Source organism: Bombina bombina, chromosome 4 (assembly GCF_027579735.1).
Source record: "Bombina bombina isolate aBomBom1 chromosome 4, aBomBom1.pri, whole genome shotgun sequence".
NCBI classification, from domain to species: Eukaryota; Metazoa; Chordata; class Amphibia; order Anura; family Bombinatoridae; genus Bombina; species Bombina bombina.
The window spans coordinates 993,321,087-993,348,304 of NC_069502.1; the positions used below are offsets into that span (position 1 = coordinate 993,321,087).

The 27,218-nt window shown below is 43.2% G+C and overlaps 1 protein-coding gene across 3 annotated transcripts in view; it reads right to left on the reverse strand.

Annotated features, from left to right (window-relative positions):
- The window catches only part of USP34 (ubiquitin specific peptidase 34), a 1,226,195-nt gene that overhangs the window by 855,613 nt on the left and 343,364 nt on the right, over positions 1–27,218 (reverse strand). For 2 of the 3 annotated variants that reach the window (XM_053712050.1, XM_053712048.1), the window contains exon 14: positions 8,893–9,518. In XM_053712050.1, the coding sequence (XP_053568025.1) occupies positions 8,893–9,518 (626 nt within the window). The remainder of the gene's footprint in view (positions 1–8,892; positions 9,519–27,218) is intronic. The other variant, XM_053712051.1, reaches the window with a different exon arrangement.

Here is a 27,218-nt window from a genome sequence, read left to right on the forward strand (position 1 = left end):
TAAATCCAAAAAAAAATATATATATATAGAAGGATTCCCAGTGTACCTGTGGAATACAAAAAAACAAATGGTGCAATAACGCTAAATAAGTCCTATACTAAATGAAATGAGGCTTACCATCAATAGCCAACGCGTTTCGGCCCTTCCTTGGGCCTTTCTCAAGACTGTATTGTGGTAAGCACTGTTAAGCCTCCTTTTATATTATGGTGTACCAATCCAAATGCACTATTTTTGCGCCAAAAATATTGTACCTTTGAACCGGAAGTGTTAGTTTCTTATTCAAATTGATATATTCAAATGTGTTTATTCCTGTTTGTTTATTTCTATTAGATTAAAGATAATTCTTTACTTATTGTTTTATTATTAACCTTGTATGTTGTTTCTTAACCTTGTGTGTTAAACGAAATTCCACTAACTTAATATCAGTGAAACAACACACAAGGTTAAGAAACAACATACAAGGTTAATAATAAAACAATAAGTAAAGAATTATCTTTAATCTAATAGAAATAAACAAACAGGAATAAACACATTTGAATATATCAATTTGAATAAGAAACTAACACTTCCGGTTCAAAGGTACAATATTTTTGGCGCAAAAATAGCGCATTTGGATTGGTACACCATAATATAAAAGGAGGCTTAACAGTGCTTACCACAATACAGTCTTGAGAAAGGCCCAAGGAAGGGCCGAAACGCGTTGGCTATTGATGGTAAGCCTCATTTAATTTAGTATAGGACTTATTTAGCGTTATTGCACCATTTGTTTTTATGTATTCCACAGGTACACTGGGAATCCTTCTATATATATATATTTTTGGATTTAACAAACACTTCACTATTATCTATTTTTGTGTGATCTAATAACATTTTTTCATTCAATTTTTTACTTTTTTTACTTTTTTTATACTTCACTACACTTTGAGGACACCAATTTTTTGTTGCATTTTTTAAGCACATATTTTTATCCCCTTCTTGAACACCTTCACATTTACCACACACAGGATATACCTACCAAAGGTTGGATCACCCATAAAGGACTTGGAACATTAACCCACACCTTGGAACTCAACTTTCTTTCCACCACATTTGGAGATACAATATATTATTTTATTCAACTATTCCGAATAATAATTTTGTCTTATAATTTTTTCTTATATTTTTTATTTATATTGCCAGACCGGCACTTGAGACCGCCATTTTTGGACTGCCAAACATATTAATCATTTAGCAGACTATTTTAACTATTTAGGACTGCACATTGTGTTATAACGGTTATATGGTTTTATTCATTTCTTATTTTATTTTTTGTGTTTTAAATCTGTACTGTAAATCATGGATCCATGAACATTGTTGTGTATTTTTGTGATTTTAATTTATGAGAATTGATACATTGTTGTGTTGAGTAATTTTAACACAAGTTTTTAACATTTTATTAAATTTACATTATATTGTACGTATTAGTTTAAGGTCATTTTAATATCCCTGCCCACTTCGAGGCGCTCCCTAGAACATACCTACACCATTTAAGAGAAACACAACACACTGGCCCTTTAATTAGACTAATAACGGAGCTAATATATTCCCCCTCCTCTCCCACCATAGAACACAAAAGGTTTGTAGAGGGATCAAGGCAGCTGGCTACACGACAACAGCCGTAACAGATCTAAACAGCAAACTACATACTTTATTTACACACAGACGCGGTCGATACTGCTCTGGAGAAGAAGAGGGAGGAGCTGACCAGGCTGGGAGAAGCTGCGCCATCAACCTAAAGCGCGCGCTTCCTAGCCGACAGAATAACATAACAGAGCCACAAGCCACAAGCCACAATAAAGCAAATGCGAAATTGCGCTAAAAGTAAATGCAAACACAAAAAAAACCCTGAATAAAGGTACTGATGCAGAGGCTCTACCTCACAACACCCTTAGGCTATGGAGGGAGTTAACAATAACGGAATCTTCTCATCCGGATATAAAATAAACTAGAATCCAGCTCAGAGAGAGCAAATGTATATTTTCTGCCTCGAATAAACCCCAATAAGAAATTAACCCCTTCCTATTCATGAAGGGAGTTAAATTACCGTCTCCTGTCACATGCCTAACAGTGCCTGCCTTCTGCCTTGACAATCCCCACTCAGGATTATGTGAAGTCCCATCAATAACTTGCGGAGAGCCCAATATATTTTCAATGGCTCTAAAGTGCCAGCCTCCTAGCCCCAGAAGACAATAGGCATTTACCTGCATCTAGCCATCCAGTAGGAGGACCACTCACACAACGTGGACGAACGCCAACTCCTTACAGAGGTCTGTGAAAAAAAGAAAGAGTAAACCCACGGCTATACCCAATCTTGAGAGGAAAAGTCAGAGGAAGCCTATTCTGGCATTCAAAATAATAAAATCTTGATTGAAGTGAAATAAATGCATTCTTCTTCAGACATCAAAAACTTCACCTCTTCCTTGTACTGAAGGCAAAGAGAATGACTGGGGGCTGTGGGTAGGGAAATGATACTTAACAGCTTTGCTGTGGTGCTCTTTGCCTCCTCCTGCTGGCCAGGAGTGATATTCCCAACAGTAATTGATGATGATCCGTGGACTCACCGTGTCATTAGAAAGAAATTAAGCTTTCACGATTAAGATAAACAATTCAAGTTTAAACATCTTCACAATTTACATATACCTAAGTTACTTATTTTTCCTGTTATTGCTATAAATTGTTAAAAAGCATACATAAGAAGGTTCAGGAACAGCAATACACTTCTGGAAGCTAGCTAATATTTGGTGGCTGCACATATATGCCTCTAGTCATTGGCTCACCAAATACTTTCAGCTAGCTCCCAGTAGTGCATTGCTGCAACTTCAATAAAAGGATACCAAACATATGAAGCAAAATTGATAATAGAAGAAAATTGAAAGTTGTTTAAAATGGCATGTAAATGGCAATAATAAAAAAAAAAACTTTACAGTATCGCACCTAAACAATAAAAAACAGAATTTATGTTTACCTGATAAATTTCTTTCTCCAACGGTGTGTCCGGTCCACGGCGTCATCCTTACTTGTGGGATATTCTCTTCCCCAACAGGAAATGGCAAAGAGCCCAGCAAAGCTGGTCACATGATCCCTCCTAGGCTCCGCCTACCCCAGTCATTCGACCGACGTTAAGGAGGAATATTTGCATAGGAGAAACCATATGGTACCGTGGTGACTGTAGTTAAAGAAAATAAAATATCAGACCTGATTAAAAAAACCAGGGCGGGCCGTGGACCGGACACACCGTTGGAGAAAGAAATTTATCAGGTAAACATAAATTCTGTTTTCTCCAACATAGGTGTGTCCGGTCCACGGCGTCATCCTTACTTGTGGGAACCAATACCAAAGCTTTAGGACACGGATGAAGGGAGGGAGCAAATCAGGTCACCTAAATGGAAGGCACCACGGCTTGCAAAACCTTTCTCCCAAAAATAGCCTCAGAAGAAGCAAAAGTATCAAACTTGTAAAATTTGGTAAAAGTGTGCAGTGAAGACCAAGTCGCTGCCCTACATATCTGATCAACAGAAGCCTCGTTCTTGAAGGCCCATGTGGAAGCCACAGCCCTAGTGGAATGAGCTGTGATTCTTTCGGGAGGCTGCCGTCCGGCAGTCTCGTAAGCCAATCTGATGATGCTTTTAATCCAAAGAGAGAGAGAGGTAGAAGTTGCTTTTTGACCTCTCCTTTTACCTGAATAAACAACAAACAAGGAAGATGTTTGTCTAAAATCCTTTGTAGCATCTAAATAGAATTTTAGAGCGCGAACAACATCCAAATTGTGCAACAAACGTTCCTTCTTTGAAACTGGTTTTGGACACAGAGAAGGTACGATAATCTCCTGGTTAATGTTTTTGTTAGAAACAACTTTTGGAAGAAAACCAGGTTTAGTACGTAAAACCACCTTATCTGCATGGAACACCAGATAAGGAGGAGAACACTGCAGAGCAGATAATTCTGAGACTCTTCTAGCAGAAGAAATCGCAACTAAAAACAAAACTTTCCAAGATAATAACTTAATATCAACGGAATGTAAGGGTTCAAACGGAACCCCCTGAAGAACTGAAAGAACTAAATTGAGACTCCAAGGAGGAGTCAAAGGTTTGTAAACAGGCTTGATTCTAACCAGAGCCTGAACAAAGGCTTGAACATCTGGCACAGCTGCCAGCTTTTTGTGAAGTAATACCGACAAGGCAGAAATCTGTCCCTTCAGGGAACTAGCAGATAATCCTTTGTCCAATCCTTCTTGAAGGAAGGATAGAATCCTAGGAATCTTAACCTTGTCCCAAGGGAATCCTTTAGATTCACACCAACAGATATATTTTTTCCAAATTTTGTGGTAAATCTTTCTAGTCACAGGCTTTCTGGCCTGAACAAGAGTATCGATAACAGAATCTGAGAATCCTCGCTTCGATAAAATCAAGCGTTCAATCTCCAAGCAGTCAGCTGGAGTGAAACCAGATTCGGGTGTTCGAACGGACCCTGAACAAGAAGGTCTCGTCTCAAAGGTAGCTTCCAAGGTGGAGCCGATGACATATTCACCAGATCTGCATACCAAGTCCTGCGTGGCCACGCAGGAGCTATCAAGATCACCGACGCCCTCTCCTGCTTGATCCTGGCTATCAGCCTGGGGATGAGAGGAAATGGCGGGAACACATAAGCTAGTTTGAAGGTCCAAGGTGCTACTAGTGCATCCACTAGAGCCGCCTTGGGATCCCTGGATCTGGCCCCGTAGCAAGGAACTTTGAAGTTCTGACGAGAGGCCATCAGATCCATGTCTGGAATGCCCCACAGGTGAGTGACTTGGGCAAAGATTTCCGGATGGAGTTCCCACTCCCCCGGATGCAATGTCTGCCGACTCAGAAAATCCGCTTCCCAATTTTCCACTCCTGGGATGTGGATAGCAGACAGGTGGCAGGAGTGAGACTCCGCCCAAAGAATAATTTTGGTTACTTCTTCCATCGCTAGGGAACTTCTTGTTCCCCCCTGATGGTTGATGTATGCAACAGTCGTCATGTTGTCTGATTGAAAACCGTATGAACCTGGTCCTCGCAAGCTGGGGCCAGGCCTGGAGAGCATTGAATATCGCTCTCAGTTCCAGAATATTTATCGGTAGAAGAGATTCTTCCCGAGACCAAAGACCCTGAGCTTTCAGGGATCCCCAGACCGCGCCCCAGCCTATCAGACTGGCGTCGGTCGTGACAATGACCCACTCTGGTCTGTGGAACATCATCCCTTGAGACAGATTGTCCAGGGACAGCCACCAACGGAGTGAGTCTCTGGTCCTCTGATTTACTTGTATCTTCGGAGACAAGTCTGTATAGTCCCCATTCCACTGACTGAGCATGCACAGTTGTAATGGTCTTAGATGAATGCGCGCAAAAGGAACTATGTCCATCGCCGCCACCATCAAACCGATCACTTCCATGCACTGAGCTATGGAAGGAAGAGGAACGGAATGAAGTATCCGACAAGAGTCCAGAAGCTTTGTTTTTCTGGCCTCTGTTAGAAAGATCCTCATTTCTAAGGAGTCTATAATTGTTCCCAAGAAGGGAACCCTTGTTGACGGGGATAGAGAACTCTTTTCCACGTTCACTTTCCAGCCGTGAGATCTGAGAAAGGCCAGTACAATGTCCGTGTGAGCCTTTGCTTGAGGAAGGGACGACGCTTGAATCAGAATGTCGTCCAGGTAAGGTACTACTGCAATGCCCCTTGGTCTTAGCACCGCTAGAAGGGACCCTAGTACCTTTGTGAAAATCCTTGGAGCAGTGGCTAATCCGAAAGGAAGCGCCACGAACTGGTAATGTTTGTCCAGGAATGCAAACCTTAGGAACCGATGATGTTCCTTGTGGATAGGAATATGTAGATACGCATCCTTTAAATCCACCGTGGTCATGAATTGACCTTCCTGGATGGAAGGAAGGATAGTTCGAATGGTTTCCATCTTGAACGATGGGACCTTGAGAAATTTGTTTAAGATCTTGAGATCTAGGATTGGTCTGAACGTTCCCTCTTTTTTGGGAACTATGAACAGATTGGAGTAGAACCCCATCCCTTGTTCTCTTAATGGAACAGGATGAATCACTCCCATTTTTAACAGGTCTTCTACACAATGTAAGAACGCCTGTCTTTTTATGTGGTCTGAAGACAACTGAGACCTGTGGAACCTCCCCCTTGGGGGAAGTCCCTTGAATTCCAGAAGATAACCCTGGGAGACTATTTCTAGCGCCCAAGGATCCAGAACATCTCTTGCCCAAGCCTGAGCGAAGAGAGAGAGTCTGCCCCCCACCAGATCCGGTCCCGGATCGGGGGCCAATATTTCATGCTGTCTTGGTAGCAGTGGCAGGTTTCTTGGCCTGCTTTCCCTTGTTCCAGCCTTGCATTGGTCTCCAAGCTGGCTTGGCCTGAGAAGTATTACCCTCTTGCTTAGAGGACGTAGCACCTTGGGCTGGTCCGTTTTTACGAAAGGGACGAAAATTAGGTCTATTTTTTGCCTTGAAAGGCCGATCCTGAGGAAGGGCGTGGCCCTTACCCCCAGTGATATCAGAGATAATCTCTTTCAAGTCAGGACCAAACAACGTTTTCCTTGAAAGGAATGTTTAGTAGCTTGTTCTTGGAAGACGCATCAGCCGACCAAGATTTCAACCAAAGCGCTCTGCGCGCCACAATAGCAAACCCAGAGTTCTTAGCCGCTAACTTAGCCAATTGCAAAGAGGCGTCTAGAGTGAAAGAATTAGCCAATTTGAGAGCATTGATTCTGTCCATAATCTCCTCATAAGGAGGAGAGTCACTATCGAGCACCTTAAGCAGTTCATCAAACCAGAAATATGCGGCAGTAGTGACAGGGACAATGCATGAAATGGGTTGTAGAAGGTAACCCTGCTGAACAAACATCTTTTTAAGCAAACCTTCTAATTTTTTATCCATAGGATCTTTGAAAGCACAACTATCCTCTATTGGAATAGTGGTGCGTTTGTTTAAAGTAGAAACCGCTCCCTCGACCTTGGGGACTGACTGCCATAAGTCCTTTCTGGGGTCGACCATAGGAAACAATTTTTTAAATATGGGGGGAGGGACGAAAGGAATACCGGGCCTTTCCCATTCTTTATTAACAATGTCCGCCACCCGCTTGGGTATAGGAAAAGCTTCTGGGAGCCCCGGCACCTCTAGGAACTTGTCCATTTTACATAGTTTCTCTGGGATGACTAAATTTTCACAATCATCCAGAGTGGATAATACCTCCTTAAGCAAAATGCGGAGATGTTCCAATTTAAATTTAAATGTAATCACATCAGATTCAGCCTGCTGAGAAATGTTCCCTAAATCAGTAATTTCTCCCTCAGACAAAACCTCCCTGGCCCCCTCAGATTGGGTTAGGGGCCCTTCAGAGATATTAATATCAGCGTCGTCATGCTCTTCAGTAACTAAAACAGAGCAGCCACGCTTACGCTGACAAGGGTTCATTTTGGCTAAAATGTTTTTGACAGAATTATCCATTACAGCCGTTAATTGTTGCATAGTAAGGAGTATTGGCGCGCTAGATGTACTAGGGGCCTCCTGAGTGGGCAAGACTCGTGTAGACGAAGGAGGGAATGATGCAGTACCATGCTTACTCCCCTCACTTGAGGAATCATCTTGGGCATCATTGTCATTATCACATAAATCACATTTATTTAAATGAATAGGAATTCTGGCTTCCCCACATTCAGAACACAGTCTATCTGGTAGTTCAGACATGTTAAACAGGCATAAACTTGATCAGAAAGTACAAAAAACGTTTTAAAATAAAACCGTTACTGTCACTTTAAATTTTAAACTGAACACACTTTATTACTGCAATTGCGAAAAAACATGAAGGAATTGTTCAAAATTCACCAAATTTTCACCACAGCATCTTAAAGCCTTGAAAATATTGCACACCAATTTTGGAAGCTTTAACCCTTAAAATAACGGAACCGGAGCCGTTTTAAGCTTTAAACCCCTTTACAGTCCCTGGTATCTGCTTTGCTGAGACCCAACCAAACCCAAAGGGGAATACGATACCAAATGACGCCTTCAGAAGTCTTTTATAAGTATCAGAGCTCCTCTCACATGCGACTGCATGCCATGCCTCTCAAAAACAAGTGCGCAACACCGGCGCGAAAATGAGACTCTGCCTATGCTTGGGGAAAGCCCCTAAAGAATAAGGTGTCTAAAACAGTGCCTGCCGATATTATTATATCAAAATACCCAGATAAAATGATTCCTCAGGGCTAAATATGTGTTAATAATCAATCGATTTAGCCCAGAAAAAGTCTACAGTTTAAATAAGCCCTTGTGAAGCCCTTATTTACAATCGTAATAAACATGGCTTACCGGATCCCATAGGGAAAATGACAGCTTCCAGCATTACATCGTCTTGTTAGAATGTGTCATACCTCAAGCAGCAAGAGACTGCAAACTGTTCCCCCAACTGAAGTTAATTGCTCTCAACAGTCCTGTGTGGAACAGCCATGGATTTTAGTTACGGTTGCTAAAATCATTTTCCTCATACAAACAGAATTCTTCATCTCTTTTCTGTTTCTGAGTAAATAGTACGTACCAGCACTATTTGAAAATAACAAACTCTTGATTGAATAATGAAAAACTACAGTTAAACACTAAAAAACTCTAAGCCATCTCCGTGGAGATGTTGCCTGTACAACGGCAAAGAGAATGACTGGGGTAGGCGGAGCCTAGGAGGGATCATGTGACCAGCTTTGCTGGGCTCTTTGCCATTTCCTGTTGGGGAAGAGAATATCCCACAAGTAAGGATGACGCCGTGGACCGGACACACCTATGTTGGAGAAAATAATAATTTTCAGTATAAAATGAAACAAAGTAACCTACCCCTCATGATGGTGATGGTGGTGGTGGTGATGATGGTGGTGGTGGTGATGATGATGGTGATGGTGGTGCTGAGGTCCAATAAACCGCCTGCAGTTGAACAGCTCATTTCCAATAGCTTCTCCAAGAAAGTCTCCAGTGCGTGCGATGCAAGTGTCATGAGAGCCTTGTAGGTGACCACCACTCATTTCTCCTGCCATATCGTGATCAGGCTCTTCGGGATGAGAGCAGGCATCCAAGATGCGAATACGGGTATCACCTGGTTGAACAGACTCTGAATTAAAAACCAGGTCCTTGCCTGATTCACTACTGACTAAGTTCCTGTCTGCCGACCCTTGAGATTCACCCATACAAATACCCGCTTGGGATTCCAATTTTCTCTTCTGAAGCTCTGCCACCCTGCTGTTTTTATGCGAATGCTCATCCTCCTCCTCATCATCTTTTAGGGCTTCCATATCAGCAATGTCTTCCGAGTGCACCTCGCTGCCTGGGCTCCCAGCAGATTGGCTTGCATGGCTAGAGTTCACTTCATTGCTGGATCCATCACTATGCCCACTGCTGCTACCAGGTCCACTGCTTGCATCCTCGCCACTGTTAGCGGTTTCATCTGAACTCCCTTGCATGGATTCCTAATAAATATATGGACAAGTCATTGAAATAAAATGATTATTATAAACTTGAACATATAATATAAAGCAATAAGTATAATCATATAGTATATGTAAGGGAAATGGATATTTATAAAGTATAATCATATAGTATATGTAGGGGAAATTGATATTTATAAAGCATAATCATATAGAATATGTAGTGGACATGGATATTTATAAAGTATAATCATATAGTATATGTAGGGGAAATTAATATTTATAAAGCATAAAGTATAATCATATAGTATATGTAGGGGACATGGATATTTATAAAGCATAAAGTATAATCATAGTATATTTAGGGGAAATGGATATTTTTTACTCTGCAAAAACAAAAAGTAAGACTTTATAAATGACCTGTAAATATTTCATATATTGCTTTTAACAAATATTAAGGAACATAGTTCTCACAAATTAAGTGATCCATTAAAAAGCCAAAATGGATTACAGTAAAATGTTTTATAAAAAATGTATTTTCACATAAAACTACTTCTTCTGTGGGACTTGTCCCTAGTAGCCAAGCAGATAACCTGGCATTAGCTGCAAATAAACACACAATAACTGAACAATTTATTACTTAAATGGACACTGTACCCAAATGTTTTTTTTTTCGTGATTCAGATAGAGCATGAAAGTTTAAGCAACCTTCTAATTTACTCCTATTATCACATTTTCTTCATTCTCTTGGTATCTTTATTTGAAATTCAAGAATGTAAGTTTAGATGCCGGCCCATTTTTGGTGAATAACCTGGATTGTCTTTGCTGAATGGTGGCAAATTAATCCACCAATAAATAAGTGCTGTTCAGCGTACTGAACCAAAAAAAAAACAAGCTTAGATGCCTTATTTTTCAAATAAAAAAAACAAGAGAATGAAGAAAAATTGATAACAGGAGTAAATTAGAAAGTTGCTTAAAATTGCATGCTCTATCTGAATCACAAAAGGAAAAATTGAGTTTGGTGTCCCTTAAGTTTCCAATTAACTTATATTATCATATGTGCTTTGTTCTCATGGTATGCTTTGTTGAAGAGATACTTAGATAGGTAGCGTGAACATGCCTGGAGCACTAGATGGCAGGAAAAAACTAAATTTATGCTTACCTGATAAATTTATTTCTCTTGTGGTGTATCCAGTCCACAGATCATCCATTACTTGTGGGATATTCTCCTTCCCAACAGGAAGCTGCAAGAAGATCACCCACAGCAGAGCTGTCTATATAGCTCCTCCCCTAACTGCCACCTCCCAGTCATTCGACCGAAGACAAGCAAGAGAAAGGAGAAACTATAGGGTGCAGTGGTGACTGTAGTTTAAAAATTTAAAAAACACCTGCCTTAAAAAGACAGGGCGGGCCGTGGACTGGATACATCACAAGAGAAATAAATTTATCAGGTAAGCATAAATTTCGTTTTCTCTTGTAAGGTGTATCCAGTCCACGGATCATCCATTACTTGTGGGATACCAATACCAAAGCTTTAGGACACGGATGAAGGGAGAGAAAGGCCTGTAAGACCTTTCTCCCAAAAATAGCCTCCGAAGAAGCAAAAGTATCAAATTTGTAGAATTTAGAAAAAGTATGGAGCGAAGACCAAGTCGCCGCCTTGCAAATCTGTTCAACAGAAGCCTCATTTTTAAAAGCCCATGTGGAAGTCACTGCTCTAGTGGAATGAGCTGTAATTCTTACAGGAGGCTGCTGGCCAGCAGTCTCATAAAATAAGCGGATTATACTTCTTAACCAAAAGGAAAGAGAAGTTGCTGAAGCCTTTTGGCCTCTTATCTGTCCAGAGTAAACAACAAACAATGCCGATGTTTGACGAAAATCCTTAGTAGCTTGTAAATAAAACTTTAAAGCACGAACCACGTCAAGATTATGTAATAGACGTTCTTTCTTTGAAGAAGGATTAGGACACAGTGACGGAACAACAATCTCCTGATTGATATTCTTATTAGATACCAACTTAGGAAGAAACCCAGGTTTGGTACGCAAAACTACCTTATCTGCATGGAAGATCAGATAAGGGGAATCACACTGTAAGGCAGATAACTCTGAAACTCTTCGAGCCGAAGAAATAGCTACCAAAAACAGAACTTATCAAGATAAAAGCTTGATATCTATGGAATGCAGAGGTTCAAACGGAACCCCTTGAAGAACCTTAAGAACTAAATTTAAACTGCATGGCGGAGCAACAGGTTTAAACACAGGCTTGATTCTAACTGAAGCCTGACAAAACGCCTGAACGTCTGGAACATCCGCCAGACGCTTGTGCAAAAGAATAGACAGAGCAGAAATCTGTCCCTTTAAGGAACTAGCTGACAATGCCTTCTCCAATCCCTCTTGGAGAAAAGATAATATCCTGGGAATCCTGACTTTACTCCATGAGTAACCCTTGGATTCACACCAATGAAGATATTTACACCATATCTTATGATAGATTTTTCTGGTGACAGGCTTTCGAGCCTGAATTAAGGTATCAATGACTGACTCAGAGAAACAGCATTTTGATAAAATCAAGCGTTCAATCTCCAAGCAGTCAGACACAGAGAAATTAGATTTGGATGGTTGAAAGGACCCTGAAGTAGAAGGTCCTGTCTCAGCGGTAGAGTCCATGGAGGAAGGGATGACATGTCCACCAGATCTGCATACCAAGTCCTGCATGGCCACGCAGGTGCTATCAAAATCACCGAAGCTCTCTCCTGCTTGATCTTGGCAATCAGACAAGGGAGCAGAGAAAACGGTGGAAGCTTGGCGTTCTGACGAGACGCCATGAGATCCAATTCTGGTTTGAACCAACGTTGAATCAACTGTGCAAACACTTCCGGATGGAGTTCCCACTCCCCCGGATGAAAAGTCTGCCGACTTAGAAAAACCGCCTCCCAGTTCTCTACTCCTGGGATATGGATAGCTGATAGATGGTAAGAGTGAACCTCTGCCCATAGAATTATTTTTGAAACCTCTAACATTGCAAGGGAACTCCTTGTTCCCCCTTGATGGTTGATGTAGGCTACAGTCGTGATATTGTCCAACTGAAATCTGATGAACCTGACCGCAGCAAGCTGAGGCCAAGCCTGAAGAGCATTAAATATCGCTCTTAGTTCCAGAATGTTTATCGGAAGGAGTGTCTCCTCCTGAGTCCACGAGCCCTGAACCTTCAGGGAGTTCCAGACTGCACCCCAGCCCAGAAGGCTGGCATCTGTCATTACTATAGTCCAGTCTGGCCTGCGGAAGCTCATCCCCTTGGACAGATGGACCTGAGATAGCCACCAGAGAAGAGAATCCCTGGTTTCTTGATCCAGATTTAGTAGAGGGGACAAATCTGTGTAATCCCCATTCCACTGACTGAGCATGCAAAGTTGCAGCGGTCTGAGATGTAGGCGGGCAAACGGTACTATGTCCATTGCCGCTACCATTAAACCGATTACTTCCATACACTGAGCCACAGAAGGACGAGAAGTGGAATAAAGAACACTGCAAGAGTCTAGAAGTTTTGACAATCTGGCCTTTGTTAGGTAAATCTTCATTTCTACCGAATCTATCAGAGTCCCTAGGAATGAAACTTTTGTTAGAGGTGATAGAGAGCTCTTTTCTTCGTTCACCTTCCACCCATGGGACCTCAGAAATGCCAGAACAATGCCCGTGTGGGACCTGGCAACTTGAAAAGTCGACGCCTGTATCAGAATGTCGTCTAAGTAAGGGGCTACTGCTATACCCCGCGGCCTTAGGACCGCTAGAAGGGACCCTAGAACCTTTGTTAAGATTCTTGGTGCCGTGGCCAACCCGAAGGGAAGAGCCACAAACTGGTAGTGCCTGTCTAGAAAGGCAAACCTGAGAAAATGATGATGATCTTTGTGTATCGGGATGTGAAGATAAGCATCCTTTAGGTCTACGGTAGTCATATAGTGACCCTCCTGGATCATAGGAAGGATGGTTCGAATAGTCTCCATCTTGAAGGATGGAACTCTGAGAAATTTGTTTAAGATTTTGAGATCTAAGATTGGTCTGAATGTTCCCTCATTCTTGGGAACTACAAACAGATTTGAATAGAAGCCCTGACCCTGTTCCTCCTGCGGAACTGGGTGGATCACTCCCATAATTAGAAGGTCTTGAACACAATGTAAGAATGCCTCTCTTTTTATCTGGTTTGCAGATAAAAGTGAGAGATGCAATCTCCCTTTTGGGGGAGAGGTTTTGAATTCCAAAAGATAACCCTTGGACACAATTTCCAATGCCCAGGGATCCTGGACATCTCTTGCCCAAGCCTGGGCGAAGAGAGAGAGTCTGCCCCCAACTAGATGTAGACATATCAGAATCAGATTGAAGTATCTTCCCTGAATCAGAAAATTCACCCACAGATTGAAGCTCCCCTGCTTCAGCTTCAGTATAATGTGAGGGTGTATCAGACATAGCTACTAAAGCGTCAGAGAGCTCTGTATTTATTCTAGTCCCAGAGCTGTCTCACTTTCCTGGCAATCCTGGCAGTTTAGATAATACCTCTGCAAGGGTATGATTCATAACTGCCGCCATGTCTTGCAAGGTATACGCAATGGGCGCGCTAGATGTACTAGGCGTCCCCTGAGCGGGATTTATAGGAACTGACACGTGGGGAGAGTTAGACGGCATAACTTCCTCCTTGTCAATTTCTTCTGGTGATAAATTTTTTAAAGCCAGAATATGGTCTTTGTAATCTATAGTAAAATCAGTGCATTTGGTACAAATTCTAAGAGGGGGTTCCACAATGGCTTCTAAACATAATGAACAATAAGTTTCCTATATGTCAGACATGTTTAAAAAGACTAGTAATGAGATCAGCAAGCTTGGAAAACACTTTAATAACTGTGAACAAGCAGAAAATAAAAACGGTACTGTGCCTTTAAGAGAAAAAAACAATCACAGAAACTGCAAAACAGTGAAAAAAGCCATAAATCTTACGAAATTTTTACAGTGTGTATAATAGGCTAAAAGAGCATTGCACCCACTTGCAAATGGAGGATTAACCCCTTAGTTTCAAAACCGGATCAAAAAAACGATATAAACGTTTTTAAACAGTCACACAAAACTGCCACAGCTCTACTGTGGCCCTACCTGCCCATACAACGACTTTGGAAGGCACAAAAACCCTTTAGAGAGGTCCTAAATGTTCAGGGGACTCCTTCAGGGAAGCTGGATGTCTCAAACTGCAAAAACGAATGCACAATTTAGGCCGAAAATAGGCCCCTCCCAGCCTGTACTCACAGTGAAAGGGCCTAAAAAAAACTATCCCTAGGCAAAATCTAGTCAGCCATGTGGAAAAAACTGGGCCCCAGAATAAAGTTTTATGAACCAATATGTAATAAACGTTCATACACCATCAGCAAACGTTATATCTATTCAGTAATGTGAGTAAATAAAAAAAACAGAATTTATGCTTACCTGATAAATTACTTTCTCCAACGGTGTGTCCGGTCCACGGCGTCATCCTTACTTGTGGGATATTCTCTTCCCCAACAGGAAATGGCAAAGAGCCCAGCAAAGCTGGTCACATGATCCCTCCTAGGCTCCGCCTACCCCAGTCATTCGACCCACGTACAGGAGGAAATATGCATAGGAGAAACCATATGATACCGTGGTGACTGTAGTTAGAGAAAATAATTCATCAGACCTGATTAAAAAAACCAGGGCGGGCCGTGGACCGGACACACCGTTGGAGAAAGTAATTTATCAGGTAAGAATAAATTCTGTTTTCTCCAACATAGGTGTGTCCGGTCCACGGCGTCATCCTTACTTGTGGGAACCAATACCAAAGCTTTAGGACACGGATGAAGGGAGGGAGCAAATCAGGTCACCTAAATGGAAGGCACCACGGCTTGCAAAACCTTTCTCCCAAAAATAGCCTCCGAAGAAGCAAAAGTATCAAATTTGTAAAATTTGGCAAAAGTGTGCAGTGAAGACCAAGTCGCTGCCTTACATATCTGGTCAACAGAAGCCTCGTTCTTGAAGGCCCATGTGGAAGCCACAGCCCTAGTGGAGTGAGCTGTGATTCTTTCAGGAGGCTGCCGTCCGGCAGTCTCATAAGCAAATCGGATAATGCTTTTAAGCCAAAAAGAAAGAGAGGTAGAAGTTGCTTTTTGACCTCTCCTTTTACCAGAATAAACAACAAACAAAGAAGATGTTTGTCTGAAATCTTTAGTAGTCTCTAAATAGAATTTTAGAGAACGGACTACGTCCAAATTGTGTAACAAACGTTCCTTCTTTGAAACTGGATTCGGACACAAAGAAGGTACAACTATCTCCTGGTTAATATTTTTGTTGGAAACAACTTTCGGAAGAAAACCAGGCTTAGTACGCAAAACCACCTTATCTGCATGGAACACCAGATAGGGCGGAGAACACTGCAGAGCAGATAACTCTGAAACTCTTCTAGCAGAAGAAATTGCAACCAAAAACAAAACTTTCCAAGATAATAACTTAATATCTACGGAATGTAAGGGTTCAAACGGAACCCCTTGAAGAACTGAAAGAACTAGATTTAGACTCCAGGGAGGAGTCAAAGGTCTGTAAACAGGCTTGATTCTAACCAGAGCCTGAACAAATGCTTGAACATCTGGCACAGCTGCCAGTCTTTTGTGAAGTAAAACAGATAAAGCAGAGATCTGTCCCTTCAGAGAACTTGCAGATAATCCTTTCTCCAAACCTTCTTGTAGAAAGGATAGAATCTTAGGAATTTTTATCTTGTTCCATGGGAATCCTTTAGATTCACACCAACAGATATATTTTTTCCATATTTTATGGTAAATTTTTCTAGTTACAGGCTTTCTAGCCTGAATCATAGTATCTATTACAGAATCTGAAAACCCACGCTTTGATAAAATCAAGCGTTCAATCTCCAAGCCGTCAGTTGGAGGGAGACCAGATTCGGATGTTCGAATGGACCTTGAACAAGAAGGTCCTGTCTCAAAGGTAGCTTCCATGGTGGAGCCGATGACATATTCACCAGGTCTGCATACCAAGTCCTGCGTGGCCACGCAGGAGCTATCAAGATCACCGAAGCCCTCTCCTGATTGATCCTGGCTACCAGCCTGGGAATGAGAGGAAACGGTGGGAATACATAAGCTAGGTTGAAGGTCCAAGGTGCTACTAGTGCATCTACTAGAGTCGCCTTGGGATCCCTGGATCTGGACCTGTAGCAAGGAACCTTGAAGTTCTGACGAGACGCCATCAGATCCATGTCTGGAATGCCCCATAATTGAGTTATTTGGGCAAAGATTTCCGGATGGAGTTCCCACTCCCCCTGATGGAATGTCTGACGACTCAGAAAATCCGCTTCCCAATTTTCCACTCCTGGGATGTGGATTGCAGACAAGTGGCAGGAGTGATTCTCCGCCCATTGAATTATCTTGGTCACTTCCTCCATCGCCAGGGAACTCCTTGTTCCCCCCTGATGGTTGATATATGCAACAGTCGTCATGTTGTCTGATTGAAACCTTATGAATTTGGCCTTTGCTAGTTGAGGCCAAGCTTTGAGAGCATTGAATATCGCTCTCAGTTCCAGAATGTTTATCGGGAGAAGAGATTCTTCCCGAGACCATAGACCCTGAGCTTTCAGGGGTTCCCAGACCGCGCCCCAGCCCACCAGACTGGCGTCGGTCGTGACAATGACCCACTCTGGTCTGCAGAAGCTCATTCCCTGCGACAGGTTGTCCAGGATCAGCCACCAACGGAGTGAATCTCTGGTCTTTTGATCTACTTGAATCGTCGGAGACAAGTCTGTATAATCCCCATTCCACTGTCTGAGCATGCACAGTTGTAATGGTCTTAGATGAATTCGTGCAAAAGGAACTATGTCCATTGCTGCAACCATCAATCCTATTACTTCCATGCACTACCCTATGGAAGGACGAAGAACAGAATGAAGTACTTGACAATAGCTTAGAATTTTTGATTTTCTGACCTCTGTCAGAAAAAACCTCATTTCTAAGGAATCTATTATTGTTCCCAAGAAGGGAACTCTTGTTGACGGGGACAGAGAACTTTTTTCTATGTTCACTTTCCATCCGTGAGATCTGAGAAAGGCTAGGACGATGTCCGTATGAGCCTTTGCTTTTGACAGAGACGACGCTTGAATCAGGATGTCGTCCAAGTAAGGTACTACTGCAATGCCCCTTGGTCTTAGAACCGCTAGAAGGGACCCTAGTACCTTTGTGAAAATTCTCGGAGCAGTGGCTAATCCGAATGGAAGTGCCACAAACTGGTAATGCTTGTCCAGAAAAGCGAACCTTAGGAACTGATGATGTTCCTTGTGGATAGGAATATGTAGGTACGCATCCTTTAAATCCACCGTGGTCATAAATTGACCTTCCTGGATGGTGGGAAGGATCGTTCGAATGGTTTCCATTTCGAACGATGGAACCCTGAGAAATTTGTTTAGGATCTTGAGATCTAAAATTGGTCTGAATGTTCCCTCTTTTTTGGGAACTATGAACAGGTTGGAGTAAAACCCCATCCCTTGTTCTCTTATTGGAACTGGATGAATTACTCCCATCTTTAACAGGTCTTCTACACAATGTAAGAATGCCTGTCTTTTTATTTGGTTTGAAGATAATTGAGACCTGTGGAACCTTCCCCTTGGGGGTAGTTCCTTGAATTCCAGGAGATAACCTTGAGAAACTATTTCTAGTGCCCAAGGATCCTGAACATCTCTTGCCCAAGCCTGAGCAAAGAGAGAAAGTCTGCCCCCCACCAGATCCGGTCCCGGATCGGGGGCCATCCCTTCATGCTGTTTTGGTAGCAGTGGCAGGCTTCTTGGCCTGCTTACCCTTGTTCCAGCCTTGCATCGGTCTCCAGGCTGGTTTGGGTTGTGAAGTATTACCCTCTTGCTTAGAGGATGTAGAATTAGAGGCTGGTCCGTTTCTGCGAAAGGGACGAAAAACAGAATTTATGTTTACCTGATAAATTACTTTCTCCAACGGTGTGTCCGGTCCACGGCGTCATCCTTACTTGTGGGATATTCTCTTCCCCAACAGGAAATGGCAAAGAGCCCAGCAAAGCTGGTCACATGATCCCTCCTAGGCTCCGCCTACCCCAGTCATTCGACCGACGTTAAGGAGGAATATTTGCATAGGAGAAACCATATGGTACCGTGGTGACTGTAGTTAAAGAAAATAAATTATCAGACCTGATTAAAAAAACCAGGGCGGGCCGTGGACCGGACACACCGTTGGAGAAAGTAATTTATCAGGTAAACATAAATTCTGTTTTCTCCAACATAGGTGTGTCCGGTCCACGGCGTCATCCTTACTTGTGGGAACCAATACCAAAGCTTTAGGACACGGATGAAGGGAGGGAGCAAATCAGGTCACCTAAATGGAAGGCACCACGGTTTGCAAAACCTTTCTCCCAAAAATAGCCTCAGAAGAAGCAAAAGTATCAAACTTGTAAAATTTGGTAAAAGTGTGCAGTGAAGACCAAGTCGCTGCCCTACATATCTGATCAACAGAAGCCTCGTTCTTGAAGGCCCATGTGGAAGCCACAGCCCTAGTGGAATGAGCTGTGATTCTTTCGGGAGGCTGCCGTCCGGCAGTCTCGTAAGCCAATCTGATGATGCTTTTAATCCAAAAAGAGAGAGAGGTAGAAGTTGCTTTTTGACCTCTCCTTTTACCGGAATAAACAACAAACAAGGAAGATGTTTGTCTAAAATCCTTTGTAGCATCTAAATAGAATTTTAGAGCGCGAACAACATCCAAATTGTGCAACAAACGTTCCTTCTTTGAAACTGGTTTCGGACACAGAGAAGGTACGATAATCTCCTGGTTAATGTTTTTGTTAGAAACAACTTTTGGAAGAAAACCAGGTTTAGTACGTAAAACCACCTTATCTGCATGGAACACCAGATAAGGAGGAGAACACTGCAGAGCAGATAATTCTGAAACTCTTCTAGCAGAAGAAATTGCAACTAAAAACAAAACTTTCCAAGATAATAACTTAATATCAACGGAATGCAAGGGTTCAAACGGAACCCCCTGAAGAACTGAAAGAACTAAATTGAGACTCCAAGGAGGAGTCAAAGGTTTGTAAACATGCTTAATTCTAACCAGAGCCTGAACAAAGGCTTGAACATCTGGCACAGCGGCCAGCTTTTTGTGAAGTAACACAGACAAGGCAGAAATCTGTCCCTTCAGGGAACTTGCAGATAATCCTTTTTCCAATCCTTCTTGAAGGAAGGATAGAATCCTAGGAATCTTAACCTTGTCCCAAGGGAATCCTTTAGATTCACACCAACAGATATATTTTTTCCAAATTTTGTGGTAAATCTTTCTAGTTACAGGCTTTCTGGCCTGAACAAGAGTATCGATAACAGAATCTGAGAATCCTCGCTTCGATAAGATCAAGCGTTCAATCTCCAAGCAGTCAGCTGGAGTGAAACCAGATTCGGATGTTCGAACGGACCCTGAACAAGAAGGTCTCGTCTCAAAGGTAGCTTCCAAGGAGGAGCCGATGACATATTCACCAGATCTGCGTACCAAGTCCTGCGTGGCCACGCAGGAGCTATCAAGATCACCGACGCCCTCTCCTGATTGATCCTGGCTACCAGCCTGGGGATGAGAGGAAACGGCGGGAACACATAAGCTAGTTTGAAGGTCCAAGGTGCTACTAGTGCATCCACTAGAGCCGCCTTGGGATCCCTGGATCTGGACCCGTAGCAAGGAACTTTGAAGTTCTGACGAGAGGCCATCAGATCCATGTCTGGAATGCCCCACAGCTGAGTGACTTGGGCAAAGATTTCCGGATGGAGTTCCCACTCCCCCGGATGCAATGTCTGACGACTCAGAAAATCCGCTTCCCAATTTTCCACTCCTGGGATGTGGATAGCAGACAGGTGGCAGGAGTGAGACTCCGCCCATAGAATGATTTTGGTCACTTCTTCCATCGCCAGGGAACTCCTTGTTCCCCCCTGATGGTTGATGTACGCAACAGTTGTCATGTTGTCTGATTGAAACCGTATGAACTTGGCCCTCGCTAGCTGAGGCCAAGCCTTGAGAGCATTGAATATCGCTCTCAGTTCCAGAATATTTATTGGTAGAAGAGATTCTTCCCGAGACCAAAGACCCTGAGCTTTCAGGGATCCCCAGACCGCGCCCCAGCCCATCAGACTGGCGTCGGTCGTGACAATGACCCACTCTGGTCTGCGGAATGTCATCCCTCGTGACAGGTTGTCCAGGGACAGCCACCAACGGAGTGAGTCTCTGGTCCTCTGATTTACTTGTATCTTCGGAGACAAGTCTGTATAGTCCCCATTCCACTGACTGAGCATGCACAGTTGTAATGGTCTTAGATGAATGCGTGCAAAAGGAACTATGTCCATTGCCGCTACCATCAACCCGATCACTTCCATGCACTGAGCTATGGAAGGAAGAGGAACGGAATGAAGTATCCGACAAGAGTCTAGAAGTTTTGTTTTTCTGGCCTCTGTCAGAAAAAACAGAATTTATGTTTACCTGATAAATTTCTTTCTCCAACGGTGTGTCCGGTCCACGGCGTCATCCTTACTTGTGGGATATTCTCTTCCCCAACAGGAAATGGCAAAGAGCCCAGCAAAGCTGGTCACATGATCCCTCCTAGGCTCCGCCTACCCCAGTCATTCGACCGACGTTAAGGAGGAATATTTGCATAGGAGAAACCATATGGTACCGTGGTGACTGTAGTTAAAGAAAATAAAATATCAGACCTGATTAAAAAAAAAAAACCAGGGCGGGCCGTGGACCGGACACACCGTTGGAGAAAGAAATTTATCAGGTAAACATAATTTCTGTTTTCTCCAACATAGGTGTGTCCGGTCCACGGCGTCATCCTTACTTGTGGGAACCAATACCAAAGCTTTAGGACACGGATGAAGGGAGGGAGCAAATCAGGTCACCTAAATGGAAGGCACCACGGCTTGCAAAACCTTTCTCCCAAAAATAGCCTCAGAAGAAGCAAAAGTATCAAACTTGTAAAATTTGGTAAAAGTGTGCAGTGAAGACCAAGTCGCTGCCCTACATATCTGATCAACAGAAGCCTCGTTCTTGAAGGCCCATATGGAAGCCACAGCCCTAGTGGAATGAGCTGTGATTCTTTCGGGAGGCTGCCGTCCGGCAGTCTCGTAAGCCAATCTGATGATGCTTTTAATCCAAAAAGAGAGAGAGGTAGAAGTTGCTTTTTGACCTCTCCTTTTACCTGAATAAACAACAAACAAGGAAGATGTTTGTCTAAAATCCTTTGTAGCATCTAAATAGAATTTTAGAGCGCGAACAACATCCAAATTGTGCAACAAACGTTCCTTCTTTGAAACTGGTTTTGGACACAGAGAAGGTACGATAATCTCCTGGTTAATGTTTTTGTTAGAAACAACTTTTGGAAGAAAACCAGGTTTAGTACGTAAAACCACCTTATCTGCATGGAACACCAGATAAGGAGGAGAACACTGCAGAGCAGATAATTCTGAGACTCTTCTAGCAGAAGAAATCGCAACTAAAAACAAAACTTTCCAAGATAATAACTTAATATCAACGGAATGTAAGGGTTCAAATGGAACCCCCTGAAGAACTGAAAGAACTAAATTGAGACTCCAAGGAGGAGTCAAAGGTTTGTAAACAGGCTTGATTCTAACCAGAGCCTGAACAAAGGCTTGAACATCTGGCACAGCTGCCAGCTTTTTGTGAAGTAATACCGACAAGGCAGAAATCTGTCCCTTCAGGGAACTTGCAGATAATCCTTTTTCCAATCCTTCTTGAAGGAAGGATAGAATCCTAGGAATCTTAACCTTGTCCCAAGGGAATCCTTTAGATTCACACCAACAGATATATTTTTTCCAAATTTTGTGGTAAATCTTTCTAGTCACAGGCTTTCTGGCCTGAACAAGAGTATCGATAACAGAATCTGAGAATCCTCGCTTCGATAAAATCAAGCGTTCAATCTCCAAGCAGTCAGCTGGAGTGAAACCAGATTCGGATGTTCGAACGGACCCTGAACAAGAAGGTCTCGTCTCAAAGGTAGCTTCCAAGGTGGAGCCGATGACATATTCACCAGATCTGCATACCAAGTCCTGCGTGGCCACGCAGGAGCTATCAAGATCACCGACGCCCTCTCCTGCTTGATCCTGGCTATCAGCCTGGGGATGAGAGGAAATGGCGGGAACACATAAGCTAGTTTGAAGGTCCAAGGTGCTACTAGTGCATCCACTAGAGCCGCCTTGGGATCCCTGGATCTGGCCCCGTAGCAAGGAACTTTGAAGTTCTGACGAGAGGCCATCAGATCCATGTCTGGAATGCCCCACAGGTGAGTGACTTGGGCAAAGATTTCCGGATGGAGTTCCCACTCCCCCGGATGCAATGTCTGCCGACTCAGAAAATCCGCTTCCCAATTTTCCACTCCTGGGATGTGGATAGCAGACAGGTGGCAGGAGTGAGACTCCGCCCAAAGAATAATTTTGGTTACTTCTTCCATCGCTAGGGAACTCCTTGTTCCCCCCTGATGGTTGATGTACGCAACAGTCGTCATGTTGTCTGATTGAAACCGTATGAACCTGGTCCTCGCAAGCTGGGGCCAGGCCTGGAGAGCATTGAATATCGCTCTCAGTTCCAGAATATTTATCGGTAGAAGAGATTCTTCCCGAGACCAAAGACCCTGAGCTTTCAGGGATCCCCAGACCGCGCCCCAGCCTATCAGACTGGCGTCGGTCGTGACAATGACCCACTCTGGTCTGTGGAACATCATCCCTTGAGACAGATTGTCCAGGGACAGCCACCAACGGAGTGAGTCTCTGGTCTTCTGATTTACTTGTATCTTCGGAGACAAGTCTGTATAGTCCCCATTCCACTGACTGAGCATGCACAGTTGTAATGGTCTTAGATGAATGCGCGCAAAAGGAACTATGTCCATCGCCGCCACCATCAACCCGATCACTTCCATGCACTGAGCTATGGAAGGAAGAGGAACGGAATGAAGTATCCGACAAGAGTCCAGAAGCTTTGTTTTTCTGGCCTCTGTTAGAAAGATCCTCATTTCTAAGGAGTCTATAATTGTTCCCAAGAAGGGAACCCTTGTTGACGGGGATAGAGAACTCTTTTCCACGTTCACTTTCCAGCCGTGAGATCTGAGAAAGGCCAGGACAATGTCCGTGTGAGCCTTTGCTTGAGGAAGGGACGACGCTTGAATCAGAATGTCGTCCAGGTAAGGTACTACTGCAATGCCCCTTGGTCTTAGCACCGCTAGAAGGGACCCTAGTACCTTTGTGAAAATCCTTGGAGCAGTGGCTAATCCGAAAGGAAGCGCCACGAACTGGTAATGTTTGTCCAGGAATGCAAACCTTAGGAACCGATGATGTTCCTTGTGGATAGGAATATGTAGATACGCATCCTTTAAATCCACCGTGGTCATGAATTGACCTTCCTGGATGGAAGGAAGGATAGTTCGAATGGTTTCCATCTTGAACGATGGGACCTTGAGAAATTTGTTTAAGATCTTGAGATCTAGGATTGGTCTGAACGTTCCCTCTTTTTTGGGAACTATGAACAGATTGGAGTAGAACCCCATCCCCTGTTCTCTTAATGGAACAGGATGAATCACTCCCATTTTTAACAGGTCTTCTACACAATGTAAGAACGCCTGTCTTTTTATGTGGTCTGAAGACAACTGCGACCTGTGGAACCTCCCCCTTGGGGGAAGTCCCTTGAATTCCAGAAGATAACCCTGGGAGACTATTTCTAGCGCCCAAGGATCCAGAACATCTCTTGCCCAAGCCTGAGCGAAGAGAGAGAGTCTGCCCCCCACCAGATCCGGTCCCGGATCGGGGGCCAATATTTCATGCTGTCTTGGTAGCAGTGGCAGGTTTCTTGGCCTGCTTTCCCTTGTTCCAGCCTTGCATTGGTCTCCAAGCTGGCTTGGCCTGAGAAGTATTACCCTCTTGCTTAGAGGACGTAGCACCTTGGGCTGGTCCGTTTTTACGAAAGGGACGAAAATTAGGTCTATTTTTTGCCTTGAAAGGCCGATCCTGAGGAAGGGCGTGGCCCTTACCCCCAGTGATATCAGAGATAATCTCTTTCAAGTCAGGACCAAACAACGTTTTCCCCTTGAAAGGAATGTTTAGTAGCTTGTTCTTGGAAGACGCATCAGCCGACCAAGATTTCAACCAAAGCGCTCTGCGCGCCACAATAGCAAACCCAGAGTTCTTAGCCGCTAACTTAGCCAATTGCAAAGAGGCGTCTAGAGTGAAAGAATTAGCCAATTTGAGAGCATTGATTCTGTCCATAATCTCCTCATAAGGAGGAGAGTCACTATCGAGCACCTTAAGCAGTTCATCAAACCAGAAATATGCGGCAGTAGTGACAGGGACAATGCATGAAATGGGTTGTAGAAGGTAACCCTGCTGAACAAACATCTTTTTAAGCAAACCTTCTAATTTTTTATCCATAGGATCTTTGAAAGCACAACTATCCTCTATGGGAATAGTGGTGCGTTTGTTTAAAGTAGAAACCGCTCCCTCGACCTTGGGGACTGACTGCCATAAGTCCTTTCTGGGGTCGACCATAGGAAACAATTTTTTAAATATGGGGGGAGGGACGAAAGGAATACCGGGCCTTTCCCATTCTTTATTAACAATGTCCGCCACCCGCTTGGGTATAGGAAAAGCTTCTGGGAGCCCCGGCACCTCTAGGAACTTGTCCATTTTACATAGTTTCTCTGGGATGACTAAATTTTCACAATCATCCAGAGTGGATAATACCTCCTTAAGCAAAATGCGGAGATGTTCCAATTTAAATTTAAATGTAATCACATCAGATTCAGCCTGCTGAGAAATGTTCCCTAAATCAGTAATTTCTCCCTCAGACAAAACCTCCCTGGCCCCCTCAGATTGGGTTAGGGGCCCTTCAGAGATATTAATATCAGCGTCGTCATGCTCTTCAGTAACTAAAACAGAGCAGCCACGCTTACGCTGACAAGGGTTCATTTTGGCTAAAATGTTTTTGACAGAATTATCCATTACAGCCGTTAATTGTTGCATAGTAAGGAGTATTGGCGCGCTAGATGTACTAGGGGCCTCCTGAGTGGGCAAGACTCGTGTAGACGAAGGAGGGAATGATGTAGTACCATGCTTACTCCCCTCACTTGAGGAATCATCTTGGGCATCATTGTCATTATCACATAAATCACATTTATTTAAATGAATAGGAATTCTGGCTTCCCCACATTCAGAACACAGTCTATCTGGTAGTTCAGACATGTTAAACAGGCATAAACTTGAACAGAAAGTACAAAAAACGTTTTAAAATAAAACCGTTACTGTCACTTTAAATTTTAAACTGAACACACTTTATTACTGCAATTGCGAAAAAACATGAAGGAATTGTTCAAAATTCACCAAATTTTCACCACAGCGTCTTAAAGCTTTGAAAATATTGCACACCAATTTTGGAAGCTTTAACCCTTAAAATAACGGAACCGGAGCCGTTTTAAGCTTTAAACCCCTTTACAGTCCCTGGTATCTGCTTTGCTGAGACCCAACCAAACCCAAAGGGGAATACGATACCAAATGACGCCTTCAGAAGTCTTTTATAAGTATCAGAGCTCCTCTCACATGCGACTGCATGCCATGCCTCTCAAAAACAAGTGCGCAACACCGGCGCGAAAATGAGACTCTGCCTATGCTTTGGGAAAGCCCCTAAAGAATAAGGTGTCTAAAACAGTGCCTGCCGATATTATTATATCAAAATACCCATATAAAATGATTCCTCAAGGCTAAATATGTGTTAATAATCAATCGATTTAGCCCAGAAAAAGTCTACAGTTTAAATAAGCCCTTGTGAAGCCCTTATTTACAATCGTAATAAACATGGCTTACCGGATCCCATAGGGAAAATGACAGCTTCCAGCATTACATCGTCTTGTTAGAATGTGTCATACCTCAAGCAGTAAGAGACTGCACACTGTTCCCCCAACTGAAGTTAATTGCTCTCAACAGTCCTGTGTGGAACAGCCATGGATTTTAGTTACGGTTGCTAAAATCATTTTCCTCATACAAACAGAATTCTTCATCTCTTTTCTGTTTCTGAGTAAATAGTACGTACCAGCACTATTTGAAAATAACAAACTCTTGATTGAATAATGAAAAACTACAGTTAAACACTAAAAAACTCTAAGCCATCTCCGTGGAGATGTTGCCTGTACAACGGCAAAGAGAATGACTGGGGTAGGCGGAGCCTAGGAGGGATCATGTGACCAGCTTTGCTGGGCTCTTTGCCATTTCCTGTTGGGGAAGAGAATATCCCACAAGTAAGGATGACGCCGTGGACCGGACACACCTATGTTGGAGAAATCCTCATTTCTAAGGAGTCTATTATTGTTCCCAAGAAGGGAACCCTTGTTGACGGAGATAGAGAACTCTTTTCCACGTTCACTTTCCATCCGTGAGATCTGAGAAAGGCCAGGACAATGTCCGTGTGAGCCTTTGCTTGAGGAAGGGACGACGCTTGAATCAGAATGTCGTCCAAGTAAGGTACTACAGCAATGCCCCTTGGTCTTAGCACAGCTAGAAGGGACCCTAGTACCTTTGTGAAAATCCTTGGAGCAGTGGCTAATCCGAAAGGAAGCGCCACGAACTGGTAATGTTTGTCCAGGAATGCGAACCTCAGGAACCGATGATGTTCCTTGTGGATAGGAATATGTAGATACGCA